Source organism: Benincasa hispida, chromosome 11 (genome assembly GCF_027475165.1).
Source record: "Benincasa hispida cultivar pf3 chromosome 11, pf3_genome.v1.1, whole genome shotgun sequence".
Classification (NCBI taxonomy): Eukaryota; Viridiplantae; Streptophyta; class Magnoliopsida; order Cucurbitales; family Cucurbitaceae; genus Benincasa; species Benincasa hispida.
Window position 1 is genome coordinate 68,050,695 of NC_143488.1, and position 12,318 is coordinate 68,063,012.

Here is a 12,318-nt window from a genome sequence, read left to right on the forward strand (position 1 = left end):
AATTGTAAATATATTTGGATTCATGAACTTTAGGTTCATTGTTGCATATGTTTCAATTACTTGTATATAAGTATAATATAATCCAGAAGATAAAGTATGCAACTCTTCCAGTATATGTTTTTCATACGAGACAGTAGATATGATATAAAGATACTTCATATTATTCTTTCTACCAGTCTCAAGATGATAACCATCGCAATGTATATCTTTAAAATAATTAGAGCTCTTTTCGATTGGCTAGAGAACAATGCATTGTCAATTGTAAATTTTGTTCCTCTAGACAAAATAATATTTGCTTTTCCAAACCCTTCAATTAGGTTTGTTGAAACTGATACTGTATTGACTTTTGTTTCCAATATTGTGAGTTTGGAAAAATATTTTTTACTTGTAAGTTTTCTTTACTCATTTTTTAGTCATCCAACATATGAAAATGATTCAGGTTTCTTCATTAAAAGAAAATAATTATAATAAGAAAAACAAATTTGGAAGTTATAGATGTTAACATCTATTAAAAGAAAAAAAAAAAGTAGAGCCGAATAAAAAAAAAACATTAAGTCTAGATATTTTCAAAGTCAAAGGAAACACTTGATGTTCCATCAAATTGACATCAATTTTGTCAATTTTCACTTCAAGAGATTCAAAGAAGTTTGCCACGTCCAAATCTGTCATGAAATGTGTCAAATATGTCACTATCCTAGTATGCAAAATCTGTTTCCACATTTTTCTCTTCTTCCTTTAAGGTTACTTGATAGAGATCAACTAAGTGTTTTGACGTACGACATGTACATGACCAATGCCCTGTCATTTTGCATCGTAAGCATTTATTTTCAACACTTTTTGAACTTTTACCTTGTGGAACTTTTCCTTTGTGATCATCATTTTGTGTGGTTCTTTTGAAATTTGAATTATTAGACCGACCACCACAAAAATAATAATTATTTCTTCCTCTACCATGATCACAACTTCGACTATGACCACAATTATAAAATTCACAGCATCCACTCCAGGGAATGATGTCGTCCCAGTTGGTCGATATTCATGATTTTTCATTAATAACTCGTTATTTTTTTGGTCACAAGAAGACATTAAATTATTTAGAATATTGTTTAAAATATTTATCTCGATATTGCTGTTGCAGAAGCATATTTGAGACATGAAATGTAGAAAATGTCTTATCTAACATATCAAATTAATAATGTTCTCTCCATGTAACAACATTTTCAAACTGATTTTAAATAATGCAAAGTTGTAGTCACTTACCGATTTGAAAATCTTGTAGCATCAAGTGCATCCACTTATAACAAGCTTTAGGAAGAATAACTGTTTTTTTTTAATGATCATACCTCTCTTACAAATTTGTCCACAAGATACGATAATTTTTTATTGTAAGATACTCAATTTTCAATCTCTTATGGAGAGAATGATAGAAATAAAATCATAGCTTTTGCTTTGTTCTAAATGGATGTTATATTTCCTTCTTTAATAGTCTCTCCAAGATTCGTAGCATGTAGGTGGATTTCAACATCAAGTACCAATGTCATATAGTTACTGTTGTTGATATCAAGGACGACAAATTCTAATTTTGTGAGATTTGTCATGACAACACTATCTTAAAATATTGCATTTATATTAGAAATTTAATAGATATTAAATATGAAAATAACATTAAATTTATTAATTATAGCGAAGAGGGAAAAATTGACATACCTTTAGGATCTACCTTAGCGAAGAAAACAATATGAGCTCGTACTGATAACGTGTTGTGAATTTGAAGAGCACAACAATGCACGACGAGAACATGAATATGAAGAATATATGATATAATAATAATATGTAACAAAATAAATAAATATTAAAATAAATATAATATAATATATAAATATATAAATTAAATAAATAACAGAAAGTAAATAAAATAATAAAAAATGAATTTCTCCACTTTCTCAAATCTTTTTGGATTGGTCACTAATGTGTGTCTCTCAAAATCCACAAAATGCCACCATTTATAGTCAATTTGATAAGTAGGTACATGTACACTAATAGTGTGTAATCTTGAGACACATGGACTTACACATGGGATGATGAATACGTGCCACATGGTCAATAAACACTAATAATGGACAACATTACACCTAATTCAACATATTTATAATAAAATTTTAATTCAAATCCAAAATTTTTGGCAGTAACTGAGAAATGTAAATGTAAGTTATATGCTCGGTTTAACAATTTTATTTATTTAATTACAATTTTATTTATTGATTATTATTATTTTTACACTATGAAAGCAATTGAAGAGGTTTTTTAATGTCTTGTTTTAGGAGGACCTATAAGAAAAGGCAAGCCAAAAAAAAAGTTTGTTTTAAAAAATAATACGCAACATGTTAATTTTATTGGCCCACCATTGTCTCAAAATTTATTTTTTATTTCGTGAATGTAAGGTCAAAATACATACTCATCTTGATCCACCAACGTTTTTGTTCTGGTTCTAGTTGGCTTATTATTTGCTTCAAATCACGCCGTCAATTTCAATTATATTTCGTTGCTCGGATGTTCATCTATATTCAACTAGCACTGTCAAATCACGTTATATAGTTGATAAATTTAGCTTTTATAATTATTTGAATTTTCTCAAAAAGTCTGCTCAACTAAAGAGTGTATAAATACTATTCTTACCTTTAATTTTGTTAGTGCTTTCGAAATTTAAGTAAAATTTTAGAGAGATAGATTAGTTTAAAAAATTGTATTAAACAAATATGACTTAACCAAAAAAAATGAAAACAACGAAAAAAATAAAAATTAAACATATACAAATTTCAAAATAAAAACCAAAAATTCAAAATAGTTATGAAACGAGAGATAGATGGTTACAAACGTAAGAGTACTAATATTAAATCATTATATATTAATTTTGGCGTCCAGTTCATTACTTCAATCGATGTCGAACGATAGAAAATTTAAAATATCAAATAAAATGTCGATACGTCAATAAAGTTTAATACAATGATATATTTTGAAAACCTACTACGAAAATGCTAATAAATAACAAAAATGGAAAAATCGACAATAAGACAACTCGCAACTAAAGACTAAATTTAAAATTTGTTGAAAGTATGTGAACTAAAATTCAACAAATTTTAAATTACAACTAGTATTTTAACCTATAAAAATTTAAGAATTTATAAGTTGGTATAATTATTGTCTTGAGATTTATGATCTAAATTTAGGCGAAAGTAGTATAAAAAATAGGTGTTTTCAAATATACAAAAATGAGTCAATTTATTTACAAATATAGTAAAATATCATAATCTATTAGTGATAGACAAGATTGATAAATGTCTATCTAGAGATGTCCAATTTTTCTCGAGGACGGCCCCGCGGAGCCCCGCCACCCCGAATAGGCGGGGATTCCTCGATTAGTGGGGAATGGGGGAGGAAGTGGGGGAAAAAATTTTCCGTGAGCTAAATGGGGATGGGGACGGGGAATGCATTCCCCGGTCCCACCTCGTTCCTCGTCCCCGTCCCGATTAATTTGATTGTTTATCGAGAAAGATAATGAATATGTTTAAATTTAGATTATATAGGTGAATAATTTGATTTATATTTATATATTTCTACTAAAAATTAATTAACTTTTTTAGGCCAAAATTTGAGTAATTTATCTTTAAATTCAAATTGTCATACAAAACTAACTATAATAAATAATTTAGTGATAAAGTTAATTATTTAATTAAAATTTGCTGACATTAGTGATTTAAATTAATTGACATTTTACAAAAAAAAAAAAAATAAAATGAAATGGGGAGCGGGGATGAGGATGGGGAATGACATCCCGGCCTCGCCCTGCCCCATGGACATCTCTATATCTATTATTTATAAATAATGATATTATATTATATTTAAAAATATTTATAAAAATTTTATCATTTAAAATAATTATAAAAAATGAAAGTTGGTATAAATATAACTTATAAATTGGAGGTGTTTCCCATAGAAAATGTGGAGAGAAAAAAAAGAAAAAGAAAAAGAAAAAAAAAAAGAAGTGATTGGAGGGTGAAGAAGCGCGTGAATGAAGAGCGTGGCACCAAAAAAAAAAAAGAAGAAAAATCCACGCTGAATAAAGAAATGCATCGTACTACTCATATTGCGTTGCTTTTTCTTCTTCACTTACTCACTCCCACTGACATTACATAACAGACTTTTGAAAGAAATAGAAAGAGAAACAAAACTCGGGAACTGAGCACAAAACCAGCTCAGGAAGAACATGAAGAAGAAGAACCACTAGCTCCATCCATTCTTACCATTCCAAAAAACTAGGGTTTCTCACATTTCAAGCGGATTAGTCTAGCAAAATCAGCGGCAGCAGCATCAGAAGATTTCCATTTTCGAGTAACAAACAACAACACTCTGTTTTTCACCTCCTTATTCCCCTTCGTCAAATGCTGTTTGTTTCAGATTAGCGTTGGTTTTCCCTTTTCTTTTGCTCTCTTACTTCTTTTTGAATGTGGGTCGTTTCTGTTTTAGTTCATGAAAAAGATCTGTTTAACTATCGCGTAATGTTATGTATTTTGAAAGTAATCGTCGGGTTTTCTGGATGGTTTTGATTTTTGACGATGTAAAACTGTTGAGGTTTTGCTTGTTTCTGCTAACGCTTTCTTCCTGGAAGTGGCAGTTTCTTCTTCTTCGTTAGTGAATTTGGTGTTGTGTTTCTGCTTCTTATTTGTTTGTATGTTGAATACTTTATATTCTCAGATCTGGGAGTTCAGTTTATTTACCCAACTGGGCCGACTCTGAAAGCCCTTTTTCACCATTCTCCATTACTGTTTGTTTTGCTTCTTCCTCGGATGTGTTTGTTTATTTAATCTACCTGTTAGAGCTTTTTAGGATCCATCATTGAGTATATTGCTTTATAGTCTGCTTAACTTGATGCAAAAATGACTTTCATTGGATGGAAACTACATTAAGAGAGAGAAATACTGCTTTTCTCAAAATCAAATACGTTTCCAAAAGTGAGCATATGTGTTTTCCTTTTTTTTTTTTTTTTTCGTTTCTGAGTGGATCTGGAATTTACATACTCAAATGAACTGCTAATTTTCCTCTGAAAAACTATGCGAAATACACCTTAAACAATTCTTTTGAATGAATTTCAGGGGCCCATTTGGGCTAGGGTAGTGCGTTTCAAACAGAGCTCACTGTAGGGCAAAAAGGAGGGGCAAAAGGGAAAAAAAGGAAATGGTAAAAGTCTGAAGTATGTTTTTTGAATAATGATAAATACAGACTTCTCTTTCTTACAGTTTTCTTTCTTTCTTTGAAAAGGGTTAAATTAAAATTATGCCATGATTTGGCTTTTGTTGGTTGTAGTGGGGTTAGTTTTTTGGAGTTTCTTTGAAGGGATTGTATTGTGTGTTGTCTTTTTTGTTAAGTTTGGTACTGATGTTGATCTATGGTAGTAAGGTTGCCATCCTTTGTAAATAATTTTTGTACAAACATATATTGGCTTCCCTTTTCTGTTTATTTCTCACTCAAGATTCTCTCGGCTCTTTCAGGTACAGTGGGTCAGAGGACTCTAGAACTCAATTATTTTATCTGCTTGATTATTTTTCTAAAGGAAACACACAAGCATGCAGACACCGAAAGCAAAGTAAGATTAACGTTTAGTTTTTGAATTGCGTAGCTGTTTGCCCCCTCTGGCCGCTTAATCAAACGATTTTCTTTTGGTGTTTATCTTTTGGCTTCCCACTTTTCATTCTTGGGTTCTGATTGTTTTAACTGTAATCTATACTGTGTATGTTTTTCTTAAAGAACTAATATTGTCCAAAGATGCAATAATGCAAGATTTAGATTGTCTAAGAGGTGTAACATATGATCCTTTAGCCTCTTGGCCATCTACATGTATTTAGCTATGCTATGCCAAATTGTAAATGTAGTGTCTGGTCTATTTGTTGAGTTAGATGTCAAATCTCAGTTATGAATTTTCAAGTTGGTGATTAAAAAAAGCGGGAGAGGGGAAGAAGATGAAGAAGACTAATAGCAAATAGGGGTATATTAATTAGCATCTTGAAAGTTCTTGACGTATATGATTGAGATTGGGAATTTATGTATCATTTCAGAACTGGATTCAAATGGAATTTAGTTGACAAATTAGTTTTTATGCATCATTGTGAGGAGAGAGAGATTGGTGAACCTTGTGCGTATGAATGATCTGGCCTATCTATTTTAATATTAAAGCACGATGGCATGTACAAGAAACGGAGAATGCAGTTCAACTTAATAGTGAAGATTAATTTGAGATTGCTATGCTCTTAATTACAAGCCATCCTATGCTAAACACAGAATATGCTGATGGTAGAGTATACTGTTTGTCTATCTACCGTGGCTTATCCTCCATTGATTTGTGTGCTTTTACGTTATCCTCTCTCAGGATGAAAGATCTCTTTTGGTTCATTGGCACCTAGCGCTGTAGCTAAGTAGATAAGTTAATATATTATGGCCAGATCTTAATAGTTGTTTGAATTGGACTGCAGAACTGGCTCCTCAGAAGTACCTCAAAGAAAATCCCCAAGGACACCTCGAACCGCTCGTCAACTTAAAACTCCAAGCTCAGATCCTGATTCCGTTTCCACTTCCCCACTTGCTGCCAGTAAGACACCTAAAGAGAGAAGTCCTAGGGTGGTGACTGACCGGAAGTCACCGCGATGCATAGCCACTGAGGTACCCGTTTTACATTTGATGACCAACTATAGTGAATCTATATTCTAACTACATTATACTATAGCACTTTGATTTGTTATTATTAGGAATTTCTTTTTCTCATTTCAGAGTAAAGGGCATAGCAAAGTGGCTGAATTGGGCTCACAGATTTCTCAACTCCAGGAGGAACTCAAGAAAACAAGTGACCAACTGAGTGCATCTGAATCACATAAAAGACAAGCCCAACAGGAGGCAGAAGAAGCAAAGAAACAACTATCAGATATGTCTGCAAAGCTTGAAGAATCCCAACAGCAGGTGCTCGAGCTCTCTGCTTCAGAGGAAGATCGTGTTCAAGAACTGCACAAAATTTCTCAAGATCGTGATAAAGCGTGGCAGTCTGAGCTTGAGGCGGTTCGAAAGCAACATTCAATGGATGCTGCTGCATTGGCCTCTGCCACTAATGAAGTTCAGAGGCTCAAGGTCCAGTTGGAGATGGTGTCTGAATCCGAGGCAACCCGAAGCAAGCTTGCCGAGTCTTCACAAACCGAGATAGAGCATTTAAGAACACAGCTCTCGGAGACTCTCTCCCTAGTTGAAAAACTGAAAGACGAGCTTACTTACTGTAGAGAATCTGAAGCTCAAGCCCATGAAGTTGCAAGGAAAAACAAAAACCAATTTGAAACAGCTAAGGCAGCTGTCGAAAAGCTCCAATCAGATGGAATCAAAGCTATCGAGGCTTACAACTCTTTGTCATCAGAGTTGGAGCAATCAAAAGCTCAGATTGAATCACTGGAGGGACAGATCAGCAAGATTCAGAAAGGTCTGGTAGATTCTACAAGCAATGGTTTGTATCCTGAGGAAAACAATGGGAAGGATGAAATCGACGTGATAAAAACTGAGCTCACTTCTATGAGATTAGACGCAGATAGATCAAAATCTGCATCAGCTGCAGCTGAGACTAGATACGAGGAGGAATATGTTCGTTCAGCATTGCAAATTAGAATTGCTCACGAACTTGTGGAACAAATGAAAGTAGAGTCGTGTCAGAAAGAGGCAGAATTGGAAGCAGAACTCAAGGAGGCCAGAGCAAATTTAGAACAGTTGAGAGTAGACCTTAAGGAAAAAGAAACTCAATTGTATAGTGTTGTGGAGGAAAACAAGGAGCTCAACTCAGAAATAAGCAAAATCATACCAGTCGACCGGGAGTCTGAACTAGCAATGGAGCTAAAGAAGTTGGAGGCTGATATGGAGGAGTTGAAGAGCAGGCTCTTGGAAAAGGAGAAAGAGGTGGATGGTTCAACGGAGGAAAATAAAGCACTTAAGATAAAGATTGAGAAGATAGAGATGGAAAGGAAGTCTGAACTAGCAATGGAGCTGAAGAAGTTCGAGACTGATACGGTGGAGTTGAAGACCAGGCTCTTGGAAAAGGAGACAGAGTTGCAAAGTACAACGCAGGAAAATGATGCACTTAAGATGGAAATTGAGAAGATAAAAATGGAAACGAATAAGATCAACGATGCAGTTTCTTTGGCAGAGACAACCAAGGCTGCAGAGCAAGAAGCACTGATGAAACTCGAGCACGCAAGAGAAGAGGCAGATAACAGTAACAGAAGAGCGGCACGAGTCGCCGAGCAGTTGGATGCTGCACAGGCTGCTAATTCTGAAATGGAGGCTGAGTTGAGGAGGTTAAAAGTGCAAGCAGACCAGTGGAGGAAAGCAGCTGAGGCAGCTGCTGCAATACTCTCAACTGGGAACAATGGGAAGATTGTTGATAGAATAGTTTCTTTGGAGAACAATTATCCTCTGGGCTCACCATACTCGGAAGATCTCGACGACGAGTCGCCAAAAAAGAAGAATGGAAATGTGTTGAAGAAGATAGGAGTTTTGTGGAAGAAAAACCAGAAGTAAACTGGCTAATGAATAAACTACAGAAGATTGTTGTATGAATGTCTGTTAGTAGGTTGTTTTATGGGTCTCTCCTGTTCTGCCTTTTACTTTCCCATTGCCTTTTGGTTTGTTTTATGTTTGAAGACTTATGTAATGTGTATTTTATGCAGTGGCTAGAAATGGGCAATGTATAACTCTACTTTTCAATCTCTTTTTCTCTAAATCTTTTGCAGTGCACATGGAAAGGATAAATTTGTGCTAATGGATAATCTTTATTCTCCCTAGCTATGAGAAGAAAAATAATGGGAAAAACATGTTTTAAAATTAAATAAAACTCTATAATAATGCCAATAAAATTTGATATAAAATAAAAAAATATATATAAATAATAAATTTTAATAAACCTTAATAAGTAAATCTTATGTATATATAGTATTTTAATAGAACGACTCAAGTAGGATTCAAATTTTGATCAAATAATTAAGTCTAAGTTGGGTCATAGGCTTAACTATGGGAATTTTACATAAAACGCATTAAAAATAGACCTATATTACGTTTATTTAAAAAAAAAAAAAAAAAAAACTTATTGGTCTTCCTATTTTCAATACGTGAAAACCAATGTAAATAAAAAATAAAATTTTATTAAATGCATTTTTTTCCAAATTGGAAGATGAAAAAAGTTATAATAAATATATTTTTTTCTTTCCAATTGATAAATGAGAAAAATTATATTAAATAAATTTTCTCTCTCTATAATAAATGTATTTTCGCATTTTTTCTCTCTATAATAAATGTATTTTCTCTCATCTTTGAAAAAAATTCAAATTTCAAGACATTTATGGAATATAGGATTTTCCTTCTGGTAGAAACCCCCTTAACTATTGATAATTGGGCCTACCAAGTCCGAACGGTGCTTTAGTTTGCTTAACTTGAGGCATGTATAAAAAAGGAAAATTGGAAGAAATAGCAAAATCGATGGTATCTTTTGATTTTTATCAAAAACGAAAACAATAAGATTTTTGGTAAAAGCGTGTTGTGCACATGACATTTTTTTTAATCCCCAAATTACCCTTGGTATGTTCGATTAACAGTTTTTCAAGTACGTATAATTGCTATACCGTATATAAATTCTTAATAGAAATATAGTGTAAATGGAATTGTTTGTTATGAGATTGTGTATCAATACTATAAATACAATGTAAATAAAATCGTCTATTATGCCAACAAGAGCGTAGCTCAACTAGCATAATGTTCATACTAGATAAAGGTGTCAAATTTTTCTTTAATTTTTAAATTTAAATTGGCAGTTTCACATCTATTTTGATTTGATTTAACTACTTTTCGAAAATATTCAGGATTAATCCATCTTTAATTTGTTTATCACCATTTTAATTTTAATTTACAATATATCTTTAGACTTTACATTATTTTACTGGTTTTTTATTATCTTAAATTTGAATGAATTTTTTTTATCATAATTAGGATTTTACTTAATATTTTAGACATATTATCATCTAACAAACTATATATTTCATTTAAATTTTATCATTTTTTGTATTTTTTTAATAACTTATTATTCCTTATCATCTTATCATATTATTATACCATTTATTCTATGGAGTTATATATACAATATAATTGTTAAAACTTAAATGAAAATAAAATTATTAATACAATGTAATTATAAATAAACGAGCTCTCTTCCTGATTTTTCTCCCTAAAATTATATTTGAATTTCTATTTTTTATCAAATTAGATTTTATCTAACCACTTATCGAATCAATCACAATAAACAAAAACTTCTTGATCTTTCTCTCCAATTTATATTTGAATTCATTTTTTATTACCAAATTTTATTTTATCTAGAGTATCGAATATAGGAAAATGAATAAAAATATTTACAAATAATAAAAAAATTTCAAGCTTTATCTGTGATAGACCGCGATAGACTAGTATATGTGTTTATATGTGTCATGATAGATACAGATAGTAATCTATCGCAGTTTATCATAGATAGATTGTGATATTTTGCTATTATTTGTAAATATTTTCAACAACTTTGTCATTTAATATAATTTTCCTTTTACAACTAGCTTTGGATTTGTTTAAATGTTTATTACAAATTCAATTGTATCTATTTTTTTTTATTATTATTTTGTACATATTGTTATTTATCAAATTATTTTTTTCATATTTTCGATGTTTTCAAATTTTTATATAGAAACCCGTAAAAATGGCTTGTTGTACTTTAAAAGAAACTTAGAAATGAGAATTAAACTTTAAAATGTTTGAAACATGTCTCTCTATATATATTATCATTATCATTACCATTGTCATTATTATTAAAATAAGATAATAAAAAACCTTAAATTTCATCTTCTTCATCTCCTTCACATTTGTTTGAGATTGATATTTGGAGTAGTGATTTTAGAAAAAGAGATTTTGATATAATTGATTTTTAAACAATTAAATTTATGCTTGGTACCAAACTTTTTAAAGTGATTTTCAAATATATAAATGTGGTTTTGAATTATTATGTTTAGTTTTAAAAGTTATTTTAAAATTACGAAATTACTAAAAAAGACATTTATATTTAGATATTTATTTTGAAAATTAATTATAATAAATATCCAATTTTATTAATTTATTTTTTCATTTGTGTTGTTAAATTGTTATATGCATGATTGATATATGACAATAAATTTATATGATGTAACATTGATAGACTTTCACACTCTTCTTCCATGATAAGAAATTTCATTTTCTTCATTAACACTCAAGTCATTTTAGATATTACTCGAGTGGAGGAAATCTTCATCGTGGTCATAAAACTTGTACTCAAAGTCGGTTGTAAAATGAGTTCTTAAAGTTATGAAGTGCTATTGATGCACCGACGATCTTCGCTTATTTTTTTTCAAAAGGAAAACAATGCATATGATTAACATTCGCCATCTATTTTTCCAAACACCAAATGTCCGCTCAATTGTATACCTTAATGATGAATGTTGTCTATGATTAATGTCTGTTGTTAATTATTTTTTTTCTTACCTCTTGGTTGCTCCTGCGATGAAAATCAGGAAGATTATTTCGCCTTTATAAGGTCCACATATCCTTTTATTTGTGGATATTTGGCTTCAACGAAGTAATATTTGCTTGAAAAATGCATATTAATCTTTTTTTAAAAAAATTATAAACCATGCAAAGTTTAATATATTCAAATTTGAGGATTTTCGCCCCTAAAACCGTGAGAATAAAATCTAGCATAAAACTTACTATCTTTTTTATGATGTGATAGTTTATTCTTGAGTTGGAATTGAACACTAACATAATATATATATATATTGTATGTATTATGTTTATTATCATTTACAAACACTCTGAAAAACTGATGTGAGTGCCTCGATTGTGGATTGATGGTTTGAAAATTAATTTTTCAAGAAAAATTGGAGGCAATTAATAATTTAGGTCTGTAATTATTTTATTTTTTAAAATTAAGTCAATGGACATTGTTTCTACCTTTAAATTTCTTTATTTGTTATCTACTTTTCACCAATGATTTAAAAAACGGCAATCAAAATTTTGAGAATTAAAAAAATAGCTTTCAAAAATATATTTTTGTTTGCTAATAATTCAACAATTATAATTAAAAAATATACAACTGTTACAAAAAAAAAATATGGATTAAATAGATTTAATTTTTAAAAACAAAAACAAAAAATAGAACCGTTACCAAACGTGACT

The 12,318-nt window shown here is 30.8% G+C and overlaps 1 protein-coding gene across 6 annotated transcripts; it reads left to right on the forward strand.

The window, feature by feature from the left end:
• Nucleotides 1–4,063: 4,063 nt before the first annotated feature.
• On the forward strand, nt 4,064–8,784 carry RIP2 (ROP interactive partner 3). 6 transcript variants are annotated; one of them, XM_039049160.2, is made up of 5 exons: nt 4,064–4,389; nt 5,151–5,248; nt 5,547–5,641; nt 6,525–6,711; nt 6,820–8,784. In XM_039049160.2, exons 3-5 carry the CDS (start codon nt 5,622–5,624, stop codon nt 8,596–8,598), a joined length of 1,986 nt encoding a protein of 661 aa, XP_038905088.1. In that variant the 5' UTR covers nt 4,064–4,389; nt 5,151–5,248; nt 5,547–5,621; the 3' UTR covers nt 8,599–8,784. The 6 variants fall into 6 exon arrangements, with proteins under 6 accessions (XP_038905088.1, XP_038905087.1, XP_038905089.1 ...); XM_039049159.2 differs by having other exon boundaries at nt 5,151–5,235; XM_039049161.2 differs by lacking the exon at nt 5,151–5,248 and having other exon boundaries at nt 4,064–4,461.
• Nucleotides 8,785–12,318: the final 3,534 nt, after the last annotated feature.